The sequence below is a fragment of the Culex pipiens genome, chromosome 1 (assembly GCF_016801865.2).
Source record: "Culex pipiens pallens isolate TS chromosome 1, TS_CPP_V2, whole genome shotgun sequence".
NCBI classification, from domain to species: Eukaryota; Metazoa; Arthropoda; class Insecta; order Diptera; family Culicidae; genus Culex; species Culex pipiens.
Genome location: NC_068937.1, coordinates 45,919,735 through 45,941,904, shown reverse-complemented (window position 1 = coordinate 45,941,904; position 22,170 = coordinate 45,919,735). Strand labels below are relative to the sequence as shown.

The following is a 22,170-nucleotide window of genomic DNA, read 5'->3' as shown; positions in this document are numbered from 1 at the left end:
TGCAATATTCACCAGTCTAGATGTTTTGTAATCATTGCATTGGTTTTCAAAATATGTAAGTATTTTCGTAAGTAAGTATTCTAAATATTTTTGAACGAATCCAAACGTGCTAAATTTGATTATAAAAGCAGGAAAATGCATTTCAAATTGTTTTCAGTTGAATAGAAATCTATTTCTATTAGCCCCCTAATTTGCAATATGGGTATCAAACATAGTGAAATTTTGTATACTTTTTACTGTTGTTAGAGTTTTTTGTTGCTGAAAATGTCCAAACTCCACGAAAAATTGTTTTTTTTCGAAAGTACACAGCAAAAAATCCGATGGTAAAATCGCACGCAAAAGCATGCACATCACCTTCGTCAAAATAAACACTTAATATTACACACTGCATGTACATTTTTTGCAAACACAAAAAAAAAATGCAACCGATGGGATTCAAACCCAGCACCAACGGTAAGAACTGGCGCCTTAGCCCGCTCGGCCATCAAACCGATGAAAAATGGAGAGGATAAACGTATATATGAGCTTGACATTTCGGTCAAATAGGTTTCCCATACTGATGAGCTACATATTTCAGGGTGTTATATTACACATAATTCTATAAACTAATACAATATTTATTTTACACCCACGCCTTTTACACGCAGCTGGATTACTACTTATTTTGCTGTGTACTAAAATTTCCATAAATTTGCAATATGGGTTTTAAAAGATGCGCAATTTTGAATGTATTTTCACTTTAGATTTTTTTTTTGTTAAATACTCAAATTTTCACAATACATTTTTTTCTAAAATACCTAAATTTGTATAATTAACATTATGGGTATCAAACGAAGCGAAATTTGGAGTGCATTTTCATCTTATTAGAGTTTTGTCTTTTTACAATTCTAAAGTATTCAAAAAAATACGTTTGTTTGTTTAATGATCAATATGATGTAATTTTGGTCAATTTGGTCAAAGTGGTAATTTTGGTCGATTTCATCAATTTGATCTATTCTGTCAATTTGATCAATCTGGTCGATTTGGTAATTTTAATCAATTTGGTTAATTTGGTCATTTTAGTTATTTTGGTCAGTTTAATTGATTTGGTCAATTTAATCAATCTGGTGAATTTGATCAATCTGGTCAATCTGGCCAATCTGGTCGATTTGGTAAATTTAGTCAATCTGGTCAATTTGATCAATTAGGTAATTTTGGTCAATTTGGTAATTTTAGTCATTTTGGTTATTTTGTAAATCTGCTCAATTTGGTCAATCTGGTCGATTTGGAATTTTTTGTCAAACTGGTAATTTTTGTCATGTCGGCCAATTTGGTCAATTTGATCAATCTGAGCAATTTGGGCAATTTGATCAACTTGTTCAAATTGGTTATTTTGGTCAATTTGGTAATTTGGTCAATTTAGGAAATTTGACTAACATTTTGGTTATTTTGTAAATCTACTCAATTTGGTCAACCTGGTTGATTTGGAAATTTTGTCAAACTGGTAATTTTGGTCATTTCGGTCACTTTGGCCAATTTGATCATTATGTACAATTTGGGCAATTTGATCAATTTGGTAATTTTGATCAATCGGGTCAATTTGGTCAATTTGATCAACATGTTCAATTTGGCCATTTTAGTCCTTTTGGTCATTTCGATCAATTTGGTCATTTTGGTAATTTTAGTCATTTTGGTTATTTTGTAAATCTGGTCAATTTGGTCAATCTGGTCGATTTGGAAAATTTAGTCAAACTGGTAATTGGCATTTCGGTCAATTTGGCCAATTTGTTCAATTTGGTTAATTTGATCAATCTGGTCAATTTGAGCAATTTGATCAAATTGGTAATTTCGATCAATTTGGTCAATTTGTAAATTTTGTAAATTTTGTAAATTTTGTAAATTTTGTAAATTTTGTAAATTTTGTAAATTTTGTAAATTTTGTATATTTTGTAAATTTTGTAAATTTTGTAAATTTTGTAAATTTTGTAACTTTTGTAAATTTTGTAAATTTTGTAAACATTGTAAATTTTTTACTTTTCTAATTTTTGTAATTTTTTTTTAAATTTTGTAAAATTTTAATCATTTTTTTTTTAAATTCTTGATTCACATCACTCAAAGTCTGTAGTCTGAAGTAGTCCTGGTCGAACTCACCATCGTCTCCGCTCCCATCTTGACGTTCCGCGCCATGTCCATCATGTCCAGCGCGAGCCGCGCTATACACTTGGCGTGGTTCTCGCACTCATCCGGCAGCCCCGACACCGCCATGTACTTGTCGCCCACCGTTTCCACCTTGAAAATGTTGCTGTTGCTCTTCGAGTCCGTCAGCTCGTCGAAGATCGTGTACAGCTCGTTGAGCATCTTGACGATCTTCATGGCACCTTCGGCGTCCGTGTTAACGGCACAGTACTGCCCGAAGCCCACGATCCCGGAGAACATGAGCGTCACGCTGTCGTACCGCTTCGGGGGAACCGGCCGCTGGTGCCGCAGCTCGTTGGCGACCGTTTTCGGTAGCACCGAGTAGAGCAGCCGATCGGTTTTGGACTTTTCGCTCTCCAGGTCGCGGTACGTCTGCTGCAGCTTGTCCGTCAGGATCTCCAGGTTGGTGGTCAGCTTGTATTCTGCTTCGAACTTTTCGGACAGCAGCACCAGGTCACGGGACGCGTCGTGCAGCGGGATGTCCGAGATGTGGAGGCCTTTCCTGAAATTTGTTGGGAATGTGTAAGATCAGTAGATCATGCATCGCGATCGTGGTACTCACTTGGTCAAATCGTCCAGGTTCATAACGCTCGGGTAGCACTGGAACAGGATCAGGTCCGACTCGGGGATGTACATCATTTGACCCTGCAAGAAAAGAAGACTCTTGTTAATGACGAACAAACAGCGATCATTCGCCAGCAAACCTTCAGTCTTAGGTATCGCTCGCTGATCGACATCACGCCCGACTTTGTCTTGAGCACGTAGATCGTGTTGATGTGGGACAGAATGTTGCCGAAGCTCATCTGCAGGTGCGGCCGAACCGCTTCGAAGATCGTCAGCAGGTGGCAGTTCTTCTCGGAGATTCTTGAAAAATCGAAAGAGGTTACTGTAGATTCCACGAGGTTAGGAAGGGAGGGTGATCTTACTTGGGAATTACTCGCGACACCGATCTGCCGGCCTGCACGATGATCAGATCCCGGTTGAACATCAGGTGGAAGGGGAACACCTTGCAGAACGTCGTTGGTGAGATCATTGGGGCTGCAAAAGGGGTAGTGAGTTAGAAGGTTTCAAATCCGACCGCGGAAGCGCTGCAGTCTTCTCTGTGGTGACTGCAGCGATCCTTGTGGTGAATTCGTGTACCTTTGGCTACCAGCTGGAAGTCTGCCTGCTGTTCCTTCTCCTCGCTCCTTCGGGTGGGCGTTTTTGGGCCGGAGATTTCCGTGATCAGAAACTGAAAGTGGTCGTACAGTTCGACCTTGGCCGGGCTGGTCGCTGCCGTGACGGGTCCACTTTTGGATCGCGGGGACTTTAGCGCGGGAGACTGCGGGTGTGGTAGGCTGCTGCTGCTGGTGGTGGTTCTATCACAATTTATGGTACCATTACTACTAGTGCTCGTTTGGTGGCGTAGCTGATGATCTTCGAAAAACAGTCTACTATTGCTTCCGTTTTGACTACTACTTAAGCTAGGTTTATTGCCATTGCAAGACGTAGGTTCGGTTCGGTGTGCAAGCGTTGTCGAGCTTTTGGAGGTTGCTAAATCTACCACGGGGTCACACACGCGTCGGAATGGTTGGTTGTGCGTTGGAGAAAAAGAGATAGAGAAATAGAGAGAAAGAGAAAAGGAGAGGAGAATGCCACTCGTTAGCGCTACGGTGTTCGGACAGTGCAATACCGGTGGGGATCAACGTACTATTCAGTCTATTCGATAGATAAGATTCACCGTACGTTTTAGACATTAGTATTCGTTTACATAACCCTAGGTTGGCCAACTCGGCGGCAGCCGGGTCGGCGGAGATGAAGATAGGAACTGGTCTGTTGTCTACTACGGTTGGCGTTGCCGCCGCTGGAACTACGGGAATCGGCGTTGGCACGGGTTGCACCGGCGGTGCTGATTTTGGCTTGTCATCGATCGGATCACCCTTCCGCCGGATGATCTTGATCTCCACGTCCACTCCATGGAGTTTCGAGGCGACTGCTTTGACGATACCTATCACGATGTGCTCCAGGCCGGGCCGTTCGGAGTAGTAGTGCAGCACGAGTTGGCCGTCCGTTTCCGTACACCTGAACGAGGGCGCTCGCATTCCCGGGTACAGCGTGCCCAGGTGGTCGTGCAGGGCGTCCAGGTTCTGCAGAAAATCCCGCGGCGTAGCGCCTAGCACCTGGAGTATCTTGTCGTAGCCGGAGTCCTGGCAGAACTCGAAGAACGTCTTGCCGAACAGCTCGAGGATGTCGCCGGCGGGAATGTCTGTGGGGAAACGTTGGATTAAGAATTGCTACTTTATTCGATCATTGCAGTTGTTAAAAAGTTGACTGAAGATAGTTCCAAATCTGACCACTAAAGCGCTGTTATCGCCGAAGAGAGTTCTCTTTGACGACTGTCACACTCTAAGGGAGCGTTCTTTTATTACGTAACGCAGTTAGGGGGGGGGGGGAGGGGGTGTCGGTGTTTGTTACGAAATGTTACGAAAATAGGGGGAGGGGGGGAGTGCTGAAAAATTCTGTTACGTAACGCAAAATTTTCATATAAGAATTCTTAAAAAAATGCAAAAAGACCTTGCGTTACGCGTTACAGGTGGGGGTGGTGGGTAGGGGGGGTCGCTCATCTGTTACGATTTGTTACGAAGGGGGAGGGGTCAAAAATTCCAAATTTTGCGTTACGTTATAAAAGAACGCTCCTAAAAGGAGGTATGACAGAACAATAACGTCAACATTCCCTTTGGAAACTGCAACGCTCCTGGTGGTCGGTTTTGGAAGTAATCTTAAAATAAATCTCTCTTGTCGACCCTAATCAGCATTCTGAAGGGGAATTCTTGAAAGTGTCACCTCGCTCCGACGAGAGCTAATTTCCTTCAACAAGCCCCCCTAATCATTCTTAAGCAAGACCACTGAGCAAATCGCACGCAGGCAATATTTTAAAAGCAATTACGGCTGCCCAAAAAGAAGAGAACGCCGACTAAAAACTCACTCAGTATGGCTACGGCAGCCTCTATCAGGTTGTACGTGATGTCGTCCTCGTAGATCTGGCGGACCAGAAATTGGCCCTCCATGTTGACCTGAGCTTGCTTCCTAAAGGGAGGAGAAACGAGAAAAAGATATACTTTTAATCTATTGGCTGTCAATTTATCGAAATTTAAATATTCCAAACGGGGCGCTTCCGGCGGCCGTGACCGGAATGGCATAAATCTTGCCCAGACTCGAGCGTCTCGGGAACCGCAACCAGTCTCTCGCTCTCTATTTTAAAATGCTTCGTCAAGCATAATTTCTCAATATATTTAAGGGGATATTTTGCTCCCGCAAGCACGAACAAAAAGTTCCCTCCCTTCCCAACCTCCCAAAAAATGTCACGCAGATTGTTTTTTTTTCTTTCCTCCGGTGAAGCGCAGATTTTGAAAACCGTGTAATTGGGTCCTAAAATGAAGCTTCGATTATTGATATTATTGTTTACAGCGATAAAGCTTATTTTTCTGATTACAATGACCCTTTGTACGACCACCAGACTTACCTTTTGACGGGTGCGACAACGGTTTGCTATGATACCGGTTTTTCTATGCGCACCATTTCTCGTCACAACCCGGAGCGGCTGTGGCTGAATGGTTACGGTGTTCGCTTTGTAAGCGAATGGTTCTGGGTTCGATTCCCATCTGCTCCTATCGAGAAAGTTAAGGACATAGAAATACTTGAAATGCTGAATATGTACGAAAAATCAAAGTCGCTTGTGGCGGGGTTCGAACCCCCGTCCTTTGGATTGGTAAGCAAAAATGCTAACCACTAGGCCATGGCGACTTGGTGAGCCAAGACTGGAATTAGGAATACTGTTACAACCAACCCGCAACGCCATTCGAGGTGTATCCTAGGGTTCTACCTCTCCTACTAACATTGAGTCCAAAACCTCCCTACAAACATCTATACCACTAAGGTGACGTAGGGATCCTTGCGCACTTTAGATAGGTGTTTACTAACGATCCTTCATATCCCTGAGGATAGCTTGGACCCGGCCTGGACCCCCTTATGCCCTGGGCTGTATTACACACTCATCAAAAGATGAAGACATGGTATCTCCCGTGTTGGATTATTGTTCCGGATGAGGGTCTAATACAACCACACCAAACAGTGGGATAAGCGTTGTGGAGCCTTCCGGTGGTGGGGCGTCCTCCAAATGCTAATGCTAATGCTAATGCACCATTTCTCGTCACAACCCAAACCCGACACAGCTCGGTAGCTTGATCGGTGCACCGAAACCGAAGTTAAGTGTGACGGCGGTGTGGATCGGGTACACAAAAATGACATGGTTTCTGCGCCTACCACACGGAAGAAGTTTGGAACTCTTGATGCCTAGCAAGCCAACTGTAGCCAACAGTTCTTAATGGTGTGGTTGTCAAAGGCAGTGCAATATTAAGTTAAAGGTTCATGGTTCGAATCTCGACATTTTTTATTTTATTTTTCAAAATGTTTTTTTTATTTGTTGAGAATAATTCTTTAGGAAGAGAATTTCGTAGAGTCATGAAAAATAAACTCTAACTCCTCGTGCATATAATCCTGAAATGGACATTTTCACTAAAATCTGCCTGCATAATACGGAGCATTTTCTCTATTCCACTACACAAATCCATCTAATTTTTTTACCCTTTGACTAAAGCGTCACAGGTTTGAAGAAGTTATTTAAAAAATGTATATAATCAGTAATTTTGACAATCAATATTGAAAAAAAAACCTCAAAAATATTTGTACTCAGGATTGAACCAGGAACCTCGTGATTAAAAGACGGAGATAACAGCCACCAGGCCACCCCGAAGATGTGAATGATGGCTGACAAACCCCAATCAAAACAATGTTGCCTCCGGTTTACTTGGATCAACCATAGGGACGTGGCGTTACATCGTGCTGCCACCTGGTTTTTTTTAAGTGCAAGAGTGGAAAAGTGCTGAGTCATCGTCTAAAAATAGACGGCGTCCTATCTCACCCAGCAAAATGAAGTCGATAAAGTAGTCGGTTTCGATGAGAAAAAGTGGAAAACGTGGTCTAAAAATAGCGACGCCATCCCCCTATTCTGAAGAGTTGCATCTTGGTATACAGTTGGGTGCACCGGTGGTGTACCAAGGTGCTTTCGGTACAGTTGCTATAGGGGGATGGCGTCGCTATTTTTAGACCACGTTTTCCACTTTTTCTCATCGAAACCGACTACTTTATCGACTTCATTTTGCTGGGCGAGATAGGACGCCGTCTATTTTTAGACGATGACTCAGCACTTTTACACTCTTGCGCTTAAAAAAACCAGGTGGCAGCACGATGTAACGCCACGTCCCTATGGTGTGACAATAAACAGCTCGGTTTGGGTTCTAGAGTGACACGAAAACCGCACCACGGTGCACCAGATCTTGGTGTTCAGTGAAGCCTGACGACCACAAAGAGTTTAAAATGGATTTTTAAATCAATTTTGAAAAAATAACCTCGCGGTCTCTCTTGACAGAAAAGGTCCTACTTGACAGCTCGTTCCAAGGGGACCATAGTTGATCCATCGAAAAAATGTTGTCTTGTCATTTTTTTTTTGCATTAAAATGAAAAAAAATTGATGAGAAATGGTTTTTTTGATCGTGTTTTTTACCGTTGTAGATAAAAATTGACAAAGGGCTTTACTACCCAATTAGGAATAAGCAAACCACAAAATAAAAAATTAAGAAAAAAGAACTGAACAAAAACCCGGTTCAACCCTCAGGATGTGAACCCTCCCCCCAGAACCCACCCCCCTGGGGGAAGGTGTGGAACCGGGCTCCCGCTATCATTAAGGGTACGCTCAAGTACGGTATGATTTTATAATTATCTGCTTCCCGAGTGAAGAAGGAAAAAAAATGTTTGTGCGGTTTGGGGCTCGTCAAACGAAGGGATTTTTGATAGGGGGACAAGACGATGGCGTAATGGTAAATACATTTGTTTGGTTGTTGGCTTAAAATATTTAAGATATAGGGGAAATATACCCTTTCTAATCAAACACCTATCTTTGTCATATGGAGAGTTTGATGCTCGATTAAAGCTCCAAAAATACTATTTAGGCTATAAACTTACCAGCAACAGCACCGCCTCGAGTAAGCACGCAAATGTATGCCACTTACTGGCTAAAAAGATCAAATTTAATGCACTTTTGATTATAATTTCTATTTTGCGAGACCATTTTTCATCATTTTGGTGGCACACACATCCACACGCAAGATCAGAGGTTAACTGCTTAACGAAAGTCGCCATCAATATCTTTTCACTTGCGCTTACGATTTCAAAGCGCTTAAGATATAAAATTGCTTCCAACTACCGGCTACATGTTCTTTTGCCCATTAGTTAGTCACTCACTTGAAAAATAATCCCGAAACATGTAAATAATAAGCAAGCACCATCAAAAAAACAAACGCGCTAAGTCTTTTGACGTTTCAATTTTGACCATCCATTCTGGCTGAAGAAAACCGAGCGAGAAGCGAAGGCAAATAAAGAACAAAGGGTGGGCACCAACACCACCAGCAGCGCTTGTGGTGTTGCCAGGAAACTTTCTCTATAAATGCTACTTTTCGTGAGTGTTCGCTCGAAATTTCATCAATTTTGGCAGCACGAAGCAGACCCAAAAGAGTGTTGGAAGAAAAAAATAACTAAGCTGAAAATAGAAAAATGGGCGTGGCCCTATGCACTCGACTGATTAGAATGGGGTTTTGAAATATTTTTTCAAAATGCTTGTAAAAGGAATAGCATAACTTTTAATAAAAGTGAAAATAAACAGAAATGTTGCTCTACTCGTTGGTGTACTTGATTTTAGTGAATTTCAAGGAACACTCCAGATTATCCAGCATCATTTTAACAAGACCGCTTATTAGGCTTAAAATGGGTTTATTTTCCCTATTCAAATTTGATTCCATTTCAAAAAGATACATTATTACAGCTGGAATTGGAGTCGGATTAGCTTCAAAAGCTTTACTCATTTCTGTATAAGCATAAGCATAAGCATAGGTGCCCACCCGCAGTTGCTACTCCGTTATTGACCAGGACCTCCAGAAGTTACATCCACGAGCCGTGGAAGATAAGTGGGTGCTATCTTTCCTCGCTTCGCAACTTCTCAAAGGCCCCTATCATGCTGATCAATACCGGCGCCGGCCACGACCAGTGGTAGAGTCACGGGGAAGTGGATGGGAATGGTTAGTTCCGATACTTGAGTGATAGAGGACCGCCCAATCGACTGCTTTCCCCTCCGACAAAGTATCAACATGAGTTTTGAGGGGTAAGTAGATGGGTAACGTAGTCAGGATTCACGAGTGGCAGTGATGTGACCATGAGCATTTTGTTTATCGGTTGAAAATTTTAAATCTTAGGCAGCCGACTGCGGAAAGATAAATAACTGATTGTTTAAAAAGTTTGTTAAACGGACGCGTGCCAACCGAGCAGTAGTGCTATGGGCTGGACTTACCAGTATATGTTTACTTTTTGTACAATTTAGATAACGCGAGCAAATTTCAAAAATAGTTAATAAATAGATGAGTTACTAATAAGACTGCCAGTTGGAATAAATTATAACGATCAACGGATATAAACGAAAAGAAAACAGGACACCACAGACCAATTGTAATGAAATTAAAACAATAACTTAAACAAACTAAACCGGCGGCGTGCCTTCCAGTCAACGATGATAAAAGAAGGACTTATGAAAAGTTAAATATCAAATAAAAGGCTCCGAAAAAACGTTGCAGAGTTTACACGCGAGTTCCCCTACTCACATCGAATCAAAAAAATTCAAAAACGCGCGCTAATGGTCTATGCTAAATGTCAGCGTGTCGTACAATAAACGATTCTATAAAAATGAAAAAAGTTTTGGTGCTCCGGGACCCTCGGGGATGGGACATTGTATTTCCACGAATGCCCTGGGCACTATTTGCCGTGGTTAAAGCGCCACAACTCGCTTTCTGTTGATAGATAATAAAATAGATAAATATTTTTCATGAAAAACATTCTACATTATTTTAAATTCAAATGCATTACGCATTGCAAAATTGAAATTTGTTATAAAGTACAGTTTATTTTGTCAAAAAAAAAACAATTTTAACTTCCTACGGCTCCAAAACTAAATCTTCAAATAAGATAAACTTCGGAGATTCAACTTGTTCGGTTTTTAAGAATAAACTAATAAGAATTTACTCACCTTTTTATACATTCAATGAAGTGTGCCCCCTGATGCGACTTAAAAAAGAACGGGCTTACCTCAAATCTGATTCACCCTGACCACTTCATTCTGGCTCTTGATCATGGACGCCCTCCATGGTGCAGGCAGAACCATCGCTCAATGGCCGGTTAGTTGACGACCGGAATCGGACAAGCTCCGTCCGAAATTCATCACAAAAATGCATCACGTATCACAACACACCTGGCCAGTACTATACCACAGAATTTCCCTTGGCCAAAAGATTTATATTTTCTTCCGTAAAACCCCAACACTAATTTTCCTGGCTACGCGATATCATCGATTCGATTACACAATTTTCGGAACTGTAGAGAAAACCGATATTTTTCCAGAATCAGCTAACAGCTAAAATGTCCGAATATTTTTCCTAATTTTCAAACCGGACTTAATACGAATGAAAAAAAAAATCACCACCCGATAAACACCTCCCCAAATCAAAACAAAGATTAAAAGAGGCTCGCGACGGCAAACTCGTTATATGTTTGTAAACAAGTCCTCAAAAAACATCTGTCATTGATTGCATGGTGTGAACCCATGCAGCAGCAGCTGACATTTCTGACTTTTCCTGGGCCAAGAAAAACTGACGTTTACGAAAGAGACACGAAACGCGGATCGACCGACGCGGCACAAGAAGATGAAGAAGGCAACTTTTACAATTTCTAAATTCGTCTCAAAACACTTCTACAAACTCGGAAATCAGGAAAATTTCACATGGAAACACTAAAAGAGTTACCAGCGCATCTTTTGGGCACAAATTCGACACCTCAAATTCAGTTTTTCACAAAAAAAAATCCGTTATAAACAACCGTGCTCTACCCGACGAACCGTACGCTACCACAGACTCAACAGCAAAAGCTTTACTCATTTCTGTATAAAAAAAAACACAAAACACGGGGAGGCAAAACACAACTTTCTACTTTTAAATTTGATTGGGTTCAGGAATACCAAAATTTCGTATTGATACCAAAGAAAGGTATTATTACGCGTTTCCCTTTTTATTTCTCATGCTCGGGTTAGTATCCTTGGAAACGAAAACCATTTTCAATAAATGTGAATCGAATATTTTTTTCAACTTTATTTTTTAAACGTTTAAAATGGATGAAAATAAACATTTTTATGCATGTTTCTATTGAGCAATTCCATGTCAAATAAGGAATAGATTGAACCGGACCCTCTCCGATTTCAATGAAATTTTGTAGACATGTTATCCTACGCTTTTGTAAGCCATTGTTGTGTAAATGGAGCCAGTTTCACTCGATAATGACATTTGAGAAGGGCGTAAGTGTTTTCAATATTTTTGTATTTCGGAATTCAAATATTGCACTTTTCAAAATAACAGTTTCAGTTAATTAATTTTTTTTCAGGTGAGTTGCTCCATCCTGCAGTTTTCGTGAGTCTTTTTCAACATCTCAGGCTATTTTCACAAAAAAATTGAACGAAAAAACGTGGGCTCACCTTTAAATTTAACTTTTTAACTTAAAAATGGAAAAATCTCTTTAAAAATTGCTTGTTTTTTCTTTTTTTTTTAGGCTCGTTAAATGTCCTACAAGTTTGTCTTGACCACTTTTTGATACGAGGCAACGGTTTCGAGATACAGCAATACACCTTTCTCAAATGTCATTATCGAGTGAAACTGGCTCCATATACACAAAAATGGCTTACAAAAGCGTAGGATAACAGGTCTACAAAGATTCAATGAAATCGGAGAGGGTCGAGAAAAAAATCCTTAAAAATTCCTGTTTTGGGCTTGAATTTTAGAGTTTTTTTTTTTGATAAGGTCCAATAAACCAAATTTCCAGTTTTTGCTTTTTGGGTGTTTTTGAAACCGCCTTGAGTCAGGGGTATTAAAAAACAACTAAAAAGCAAAAACTGAAAATTTGGTTTACTGGACCCTTTAAAAAAAACCAGAATTACTCTATTGTGAAATTGTCTCAGGAACACGAATATGTTAAAATTATCACCAGAAAATAGGATCTTCCCGGGAAACGGGAAATTTTTAACCAATTCCCCGGGAATTCCCGGGAAATATTTAAATTTAGTGAACATTGAACATTGTTCTGATCTAGTCTCTGATTAATATTTTGCAACAAAATTGTATGGAACTGCGTGAAGATCAATCAATAGCTTGACTGCATGTTGAAAAATCAAACAATATCAAGTAAAAGTATATTTTTTCTAATTTAAAAAGCTTAAATCGAACAATAAATCAGAAAATGATGCCAGATATTTTTTGTTGAGAAGTATTTTTTACCAAAGTGTTTGGACAGTGAGTAAAATTAATCCATACTCGACACTCATAAAATTTCATTTAAACTTGCCTTTGTGACCAGTTTGAAAGAGTGTGGTTTGACACCTAAAGTTGAAATGAATTAAAAACATACAGAATTTATATTAATCATGAAAAATAAATTATCTGAAGCAAGCCATACTGGCTACAACAGCTCTTGAAAAAAATAAAAAAATATTTTAGGTTTTCATTTAAAATCATTAATTGTGTGTGTTTTGACAACTATTTTTTTCGAATATTTGGAACAAATTTTACATTTACAGTACAAAGTTTTTAAATGTTCTTGATCTTTGTTGATTATGTCACATGGTTTTTCCGTTTATAATTGACTTTGGTTGATTTTTTTTAGCATAAAAACATGATAAATTAACAGCATTTTACTATCAGTCTTCAATTTCTTTCATATTTAACCCCCTAACACCTGTTTTTGCACCAGTGCTTATTTGTAATTTGTTGAATACCAAGTATTGAACGAATTGAAGTAGTTCTTCTTGAATCAACCTATTTGAAATATTTAATGAAACCAATTAAATTTCCATCTCATAGCATACAAAAACAAAACAAAATAAAAATCTCATTATTGCTTTGGCAGGTAGCGGTTTAAATTATCCTTAATTCTTTAAAAACCCCTCATAAATTGTAAAAGTTTGTTTTCATTAAGCAAGATCTATTTCCAAATGCTTCAGAAATTGATATCATCAGAAATATATCTTAATATAAAATTTTCTGACCATCTCATTAATTCTTTATGCACTGAACAATAAATTGTGGCGGGTCGGACGCAAATTTTTCTGCTTCTTGTAATTTTTCTGGAGTTTTTTTTTGTGTTTGAGTTTAAACTAAAATTTATTTTTTGACAAAGTAATTCTGATGGTTTGTGAATGTTCCGGATTTCGATGTGCACCAGGTGGAATTGGAGAAATTTGCTTCATTTGCGCCGTGATAGGAAGTGCCCAAACCTCCGGCCATTGTGTCGTACGTGTTCGAGACAAGATCATCAATCGGGTGAATGACTGCATTCGCGATACGGCCAGCTTAAAGCCAGATGAATGCCGGGTGAAGATTGAACTTCCGGATCTCTAAGAAGACCCACCGGAAGATGTCTGAGAGAAAAAAAAAACACGGGAACAGTGCCAGGAACATAAGATCGAGAAGCTTCTCAAGCAACTCAAGAATGAAGCTTTCATGGATTTTCAAAGAAGGGCTTGAAAAAAATTGGGCCTTCATGATAGAAATGCCCATCTGGATGTGAAGAATTCGTAATTTGGTGAGAGCTTTCCTTTTTATTACAAAAGAACACTTTCATTTACACACACATATTGACAATTCATTCAACACAAATACGGCAACCATATTATATACGCGGTAGGGTGTTCCCTTGGTCGTTTGCTGTAAGTTGTGGAGGGGGCATGCTTATTAATTTTTCGTCGCTCCATACCTTTAGTGACGTGATGGGAGCAAGGGCGTCTATACAAAGTTTCCCTACACCCGCTACAAATTTCTGGTGCTTGGGGAGGGAAAAGTGGATTATTTTTATTCTTGGCGCCGGTATTTGTAGCCAGGGCTTGCGAAATTTCGAATTTGATTGTGATAGCTGACAGAACACTCCAATCGTCTTCACCACGACAACCTGATTTTTACATTCTGCTTTCGTTCGTTTCACACACAAAGGAATGAGTGCTACGCAAAGTTACTCACACAATCATTGACTTCCCTCCAGGAGAAAAATCGCCTAGAGAGCGGTCGTTTGACATTCTACCGAGATTCCGATCATCTCTCCAATGATAGCAATCATATGACTTCTGTCACCACGCAGTATACATTAGGAAGAGAGGGACAAAAACGAGAGAAAGAGAAAGAGCACGTTGTCTCGTTCGGGCGGCTTCTTGAGTGGTGCTCATTTTTCGTTCGTTTCGTCTTCGTGTTTACGTTCATCGACCGTCGCCAAGCAATGACGGTCATGATAGGTGTTGTGGGTCAGCGATCAAATATCGTTTTGGGAAATGATCGCTGACAGAAAGTTTAATCGAATCTCGAGCAGTCACGTTCAGTGATAGATCCCTTTTCAAGCATTGTTTGTAGCACTAAAATTCGTGTAAAACAACTTATGCACGTGGGTATACAGATTACGGAGTAAAAGATGATTGAATTGTTCACCTAGCGCTCACATTCGATTCCAGGACCAAGTTGCCTGCGGGTATGGAGATCATACATACATACTTACATACATGCATGCACTGAACAATACATTGTTTTGAAAAAAAAAATATGTTGGGTTTCTTCATTTATTTATTTTTCAGAGCATTGAAAAAAAAATGGTTCCAAAAGGTTAAGAAAATGTATTTAATTTACAAATTTTCCGGGAAACGGGAAATATTTTTTTACGAGAAATTCCGGGAAATATTTTCCCGGGACGGGAAGTTGGACGCTCTAGTTATCAGTCTCAGATGGAAGTCCCAGATGTCCCCTACAAGCTCCAGGTCGAATCGAGTTGATATCTGGATGAAACACTTTTTTATTTGCTTCTTGTACAAATTGCATTCAATTTGTGGGTTGTATGGAATAATGACGGACCTTATTCTCTCTACAAACTTTGGAGGCAAACTCTGAAAACAAATTAGTCTTATTATTTTCATTACAATTTCAATGTTTGTAAAAACTTGTTTCCCACCTGATATCCAATACAACTCCACCTGAAGGACAAGAGTGACACAAACTTTGAAAAATATAAACGTTTCATCACTTCACAACCAATTCCCCACCATCTTGCTCCAACCCTGGGGGCCAGGGAGACATATTTCGTGCCATCTTCCCCGGTATAGCCATCCTGTCACCAAAAGCAAAAAAGAAGTAAAAGACGAACCGTTGCGGGATTGCATAACGAAACAATGCCCTTCCCCAGCCGGCTCCCCAGCAGTTTTCGTGGCTTTTTCCTAGGTGGATGGTGGTGTTTAGGGAGGATGGTGGAAAATAAAGTGGGCACGGAGAAAAACGGCCTAATCTCATTATGGCGAGCTTCGCTTTGGGGCACTCTTTCGCTTGATGTATATTTTTCCCGCGGGTTTCCCCGGGTGAAAATCGTGAAAATGGAAAGAAAGAAGGAAAATTGCTTTCAACAATAGAATCGAATCGAAAATGAACGGTGTGTGTGTGCGATGGTGATGGCATGGTGGTGAAAATGGGGTTTTTCATGGCGCGCATTTCCAACTGACGATGAGGATAATTTCGTTCGGCGCGAGAAGGTTGGTGAATGTGTTCGGAGACGTCGCTGGAATTAAATGCCAACCTCGAGTGACACTTGTTGGAAGTTTTGCTCTTAAAAAAGAACGACGTCCTCGAAGACGACTCTGGAGACGGACCGGCACAGGAAGTGACGTAACTTTTCTCACTAGAGTACCCAAAAGAGAAGCTGCGCATTTTTCCTGTGTTTTCTTCATCTCCATCTGGTTTCCCTTGGGGGGCTTTTCCCCCATTGCCATCTATTTTTGAAAAAAAAAGAAGTGCTTTCTCCTAGAAAGGCAATGAATGTTGTTTGATGTGCCAATTTGAAACCATCGCTGAGAGAAAGAGAATGGGAGGGGAGAGCCTACGCAAAGCTTGTCCAATAACGGAAACGGAACGGAAAATCGCTTGAAAACTTGTAATTGTAAAAGTTGTAATAGTTTAAAAAATCTCCACATTTTGAAAATTAATCCGATGAAAGCATCCATGGAGAACATGTGGTTATTGTGCTCACACTTCCCTTTAGAGAGAGGGTTCTATGAACGGATCACATTTCACAGAATCTACAAGGAAGAGGGGATGCGTAGACATACCTTACAAAACGCTCGGGATCAGTTCATGCAACATGGTAGAAATTATTTCCAAATCAGGCGATTTTTCTTGGAATTCGCAAAATATAGCCAAACACTAATTTTCCAAAGAATTTCCCAGCAAACAGTAAACCACGCGGCAGTGGTTTTTCCACGAACATCGGACGTTCGTCGTGGGGGCGGTCAAAAGTGCGTCGCAGTTCCGTCGTCCCTTGGGAAATTGTGAAGGATGGACCACGTTCGTTCCACGGAACTTCATTCAAAGTGCCTCTTAACGATATCCTGGCACGAAATGCCAACGCAATATGGTTGGTTGTGAATTGAATGAAACACGAGAGCAAACATTGCGGTTCGCAAATGTTTTGCCAATTGACGGGACGGGGCAGGGTTGCGGGGGAGTTTGGTGGGCGTCCTGGGTAGTGTGGGAGGAGGTCAAATTGATTGGCACGAGTAGTGGCGGTGATAGTGTGTTGTTGTGAAATTTGATCAGTGGAGATTTTATGTGGTTTCTGGGAATGAAATTTAATTAAATATGAAAGTTGCAACAATATTTCAATCATTTATATCAAATAAATTTGCATTTTTACGCTAGAGAAAACGCATTTTATTGTATGACCATGACCATGACCAAACAATAACAATAACAAAAAAGTTTTGAAATGTCAAAAATTAACAACTGAATGAACAAGATTTTTTTTTTAATTTCTTATTAGTATGATTTGCCCCCTTATATTTGAGAATAAATGAAGGTGAGTGAGACAAAAAAATTAAATTGAATTTGTGCTGGCTTTAGTTCAATGTGTAAATTTTAAAACAAAAACTAGAAGGTGAGTTTCCACATTTTGTATGACACAATGAAATTAAAAAAAATCAAACTAAACCATTAACCATTTTTGTCTCCCCCGCTTCAGAATCGGCCCAAAAAATCTGAGCACAATTTTTTTTTCTTCAAAATACTTCAAAATTTCACCGAAAATTTGATCGCAATCAGCGAAAAGCGTTTTTAATCATTTTAACATGTTTTGTTTAAGTTCGATTAAAACAATATTTTAAATTTTAGTGAATTTTCGACATACGCCACCGCAAAATGTTTTTTTTTCGCAATAATATGTTTTCTTCAGAACTTAGATTTTTTGAAAACTTATGATTAAAAACTAACTGTACTAGTGTATGATGCATTTTCCAACAAGTTTTTCATTGAAATGTTGTATTTGCGGCTTGCTATGCAAATTTTAGTTTTTTGCTCACTTGACCTCGGCAAGAGCCGAGGGACAAAAACTTTGAAAAATATTTGCATCGGCCTAATTTGAATTTAATAATATTTATAGCCAAAAAAAGGTATGCATATCTTCGATTCAATGAAAAATATTAATCAAACTTGCAAAAGAAAAATACTTTACAGTTAGATAGTTCAAAAATGTGTAATATATGAAGGTGTATTACCTACCTCTTTTGTGATGTATTATTACCTCAATATGGTCCTAAAGCCCTATGTAAATTTTTATGTACAACGGTAAAAACACGATTAAAAACCATTGCTGAACACACGATTAAACACCATGGAACGAGCTATCAAGCGCTTTATGTCAAGAAGGGCCGCGAAGTTTATTTCCATTCCATATCCATTTTAAATCCTTTGCGGTCGAACAAAGGGTCATTGAACTCAGAAAATAAACTTTATTATTGTGAACAGCAGTGTTGCATATGAGTGATAGAAAAGCTATCAATTGATTATCTCTGCACCAAAAACATCCGAGAGTATAGCGGCCGTCACTATATCTTGTGAGATCTCTTCTTGTGTCTCGTGATTCTCAGCGATATCATGCTCTTTCTATCACTCCTCCCCTTTTCCTCGACTATGCGCTCTCACCACTGAGTCTCTCAATCTCTCCGAAAACTGCAATGAGAGAACGTGAGATGGCGATTAGGAGCCGACCACGAATGACGTCCCGTTAAACTGCGTTTACGAAATTGGTTTTGTGGCGGCTTTTGTGGTTAAACGCTGTTACGGTAGGATGATCGTGGAAGCGAGAATGAGAGAGAAAAGGAAAATGTCAATCGCGAGTGTGTAAACAAGAAAAAGTGTTCGGCTATTTTCGGCGCTGAGAGTTTCAATAAGGAGAGAAGAGCAGTTGTATTTGAGGCATGAATATTCAGGCGGGATAATTGTAGTTGCTGAGAGCTGATATTTTGATATTTTAACAACCCTGAGAGTGATATATTTTTTGCATTATTTCTAATTTACGAGGAAAGCGTGAACTATTCTTGCCCACCAAAATTAAGATAATGACAGCACGAATCATTCTCAAGTGGCAGATTCCTGCTAGATTTGGTGAAAGGAACAATTTCGTTGAATTAAGTTTGGTAGACCTAAAATAGGTACTAGGCCCAAAATAGGGACAAATACCCTAAGATGATTATAAAACAATCCGACAGATTTTTTAACGTTTTTCCTTAGCTTGTTACACTTGCCCCACTTTCCCCTACAAAGTTTCATTCAAATAAAAAAAAATACAAAGAAAAGTCAATTTGTGGAAACATAGAGAATTACCATGGTAGTTTCTACATAAACGTTTTTAAGATATGATTGATATACAGAAAGAGTTCGATTTGCGATGCATTTTCGTTGGGTCGCAAATTTTTCGCGTCCGTAGCAGTGTGTTTTTCGATTTTATCTTTCGCGTGTGTGTGTGTGTGTGAAGGTGCTGCTGGCTTTGGCTGCCCCGATGACAGCTAGCCAGTTCGATTTGCGATGCCTTTTCGTTGGGTCGCAAAATTTTTCGCGTTCGTTGTCGGTGTGCAACAACAACAAAACCCTATCATACCATTTCAGCTCGAGAAACATTGTAACTCGTCGTTCGCAACGTTAACCAGTACCTCACTAAACATCAATCATTTAAAACACGTAAAATCATCTCAAGTTAAAAATTGCACTGTTCAATCTTCATTTTTTAATCACAAATGATTTTGGTTCTATCTTTCTACAGCCGGCTGTCTAAGACTAAACCATTTCATTTAAAATTTAACAACCGATAAACGGGAAATGTCTCATCCGCAGCATCCGATTGCTTGCCTTGAGAATAATATATAATACCTTTCAACAAACATTATGATTTTGGGTCGCATCATCATCTTCTATGATGAATCCTGACCAAACACCCTATCCTACTAACATGTTTTCAGGTTCCTGGCGCTCGTGGGGTGTAAGCACAGAGTAAATCAGCTGCCCTAGTAGCAACCTGCGCTAACTGACATTCCCGTCCCTTTAAAATCGAGGTCTACAAACTGACATGGCGGGCGCCGTTGGTGGCCAATGACTGTTACCTATTCGCAACTGATCTTGTTTTAGCAATCATGGTGTTTTATCTTTTCAGACATTCATACATGCTGTTGATTAGGGAAACACCACTAGATTGTCGAAGCCTATAATCAGTAGAGCTGAAAGGATATTACGGTTCTGTTCAGCAACGGAGGGGCAACCATGGGTGATCTCTCATGCTCATGCTAAGTGATGATTGATATACAGAAAAGTGGAAATTTGATTTGTATTCAGTTTTTTTTCTGACCTCGCTTAAAAAAAAAATTCTAAAAAAATTTAAATTGTTTTCAGTGACACAAAAGTCATGAGTGGTAAATAGTTTTTGATTAAAGCCCTTAAAGGGCGGGTAAACATTGTTAAGAAAAAAAATGAACAATAAAATTGTATAGAAATTATGAGTCAAAACAGCGGTTGAAAATTTGCTTGTATTAAATTTAAAAAATATGAAAATTCTGTGCAGGTGTGGATTCTACGTTCCTATGTTGTCATTTAAAAATGTTTGAAAAGTATTTGCACATTCTCATTTGGAAAAAGTTATTTAAAAATTGCAGCCACTAATTATGCGATTTAACTCCTAACCTCTACGTACAATAAACAGAAAGGGTTGTGGGTAATTCTCTACCAACTCACACGAAATCGGGAAAAGTTGCCCCGACCCCTCTTCGATTTGCGTGAAACTTTGTCCTAAGGGGTAACTTTTGTCCCTGATCAAGAATCCGAGGTCCGTTTTTTGATATCTCGTGACGGAGGGGCGGTACGACCCCTTCCATTTTTGAACATGCGAAAAAAGAGGTGTTTTTCAATAATTTGCAGCCTGAAACGGTGATGAGATAGAAATTTGGTGTCAAAGGGACTTTTATGTAAAATTAGACGCCCGATTTGATGGCGTACTCAGAATTCCGAAAAAACGTATTTTTCATCGAAAAAAACACTAAAAAAGTTTTAAAAATTCTCCCATTTTCCGTTACTCGACTGTAAAAAATTTTGGAACATGTCATTTTATGGGAAATTTAATGTACTTTTCGAATCTACATTGTCCCAGAAGGGTCATTTTTTCATTTAGAACAAAAATTTTCATTTTAAAATTTCGTGTTTTTTCTAACTTTGCAGGGTTATTTTTTAGAGTGTAACAATGTTCTACAAAGTTGTAGAACAGACAATTACAAAAATTTTGATATATAGACATTAGGGGTTTGCTTATAAACATCACAAGTTATCGCGATTTTACGAAAAAAAGTTTTGAAAAAGTTACTTTTTGCGTTTCTCTTTGTTTCGTCGTCCGTGTCTGTCGCGGGTGACCATGAACGGCCATGATCGATGACGACCAACTTTTTCAAAACTTTTTTTCGTAAAATCGTGATAACTTGTGATGTTTATAAGCAAACCCCTTATGTATATATATCAAAATTTTTGTAATTGTCTGCTCTACAACTTTGTAGAACATTGTTACACTCTAAAAAATAACCCTGCAAAGTTAGAAAAAACACGAAATTTTAAAATGAAAAATTTTGTTCTAAATGAAAAAATGACCCTTCTGGGACAATGTAGATTCGAAAAGTACATTAAATTTCCCATAAAATGACATGTTCCAAAATTTTTTACAGTCGAGTAACGGAAAATGGGAGAATTTTTAAAACTTTTTTAGTGTTTTTTTCGATGAAAAATACGTTTTTTCGGAATTCTGAGTACGCCATCAAATCGGGCGTCTAATTTTACATAAAAGTCCCTTTGACACCAAATTTCTATCTCATCACCGTTTCAGGCTGCAAATTATTGAAAAACACCTCTTTTTTCGCATGTGCAAAAATGGAAGGGGTCGTACCGCCCCTCCGTCACGAGATATCAAAAAACGGACCTCGGATTCGTGATCAGGGACAAAAGTTACCCCTTAGGACAAAGTTTCACGCAAATCGAAGAGGGGTCGGGGCAACTGCTGTGTGAGTTGGCGGAGAATTACCCTTGTATATTTTCCCAACCCGAATCTCGCCAGCAATTTGTGCGTAATAAAATCCCGTTCAAACACCGGAAATTACCGGGTAAACTCCGTACCGAGGCTAACCGTTAAAAGTTCGCCTATTTTGACATAATTTTCCGACGGCAATTAAGTCTGTTGATTTATGTCGTCGTCGCTCCTGAAAACCCGTCTGGTGTCACCTTACCGAATAAGCAGATTACGGGTGTTTACCGACAGTGACAGTGTGACAGCATCACCGGTGGTACGGGGGAAAGCTGGGGGGGAATTGGGTACGAAAAAGTTATATTCTATACAGCCCTTCCGGCAGCCGCTTTGGACCAACTTCCGGCTTCTTTGGCGCGCAAATCAACGTCCTCTCTCTCCCCCCCCCGGGGCCACACCCAACTCATTTCCTTT

At 39.5% G+C, this 22,170-nt stretch overlaps 1 protein-coding gene across 1 annotated transcript in view; it reads right to left on the bottom strand.

Moving 5' to 3' along the window:
• Nucleotides 1-22,170, bottom strand: part of LOC120417021 (guanylate cyclase soluble subunit beta-1) — a 113,972-nt gene that overhangs the window by 619 nt on the left and 91,183 nt on the right. The window contains exons 4-10 of the mRNA XM_039578960.2: nt 5,141-5,241; nt 3,931-4,420; nt 3,286-3,464; nt 3,102-3,213; nt 2,880-3,039; nt 2,738-2,820; nt 2,131-2,677 (exon numbers count right to left, since the gene is read on the bottom strand). Coding sequence (XP_039434894.1) covers nt 2,131-2,677; nt 2,738-2,820; nt 2,880-3,039; nt 3,102-3,213; nt 3,286-3,464; nt 3,931-4,420; nt 5,141-5,241 — 1,672 coding nt within the window. The remainder of the gene's footprint in view (nt 1-2,130; nt 2,678-2,737; nt 2,821-2,879; nt 3,040-3,101; nt 3,214-3,285; nt 3,465-3,930; nt 4,421-5,140; nt 5,242-22,170) is intronic.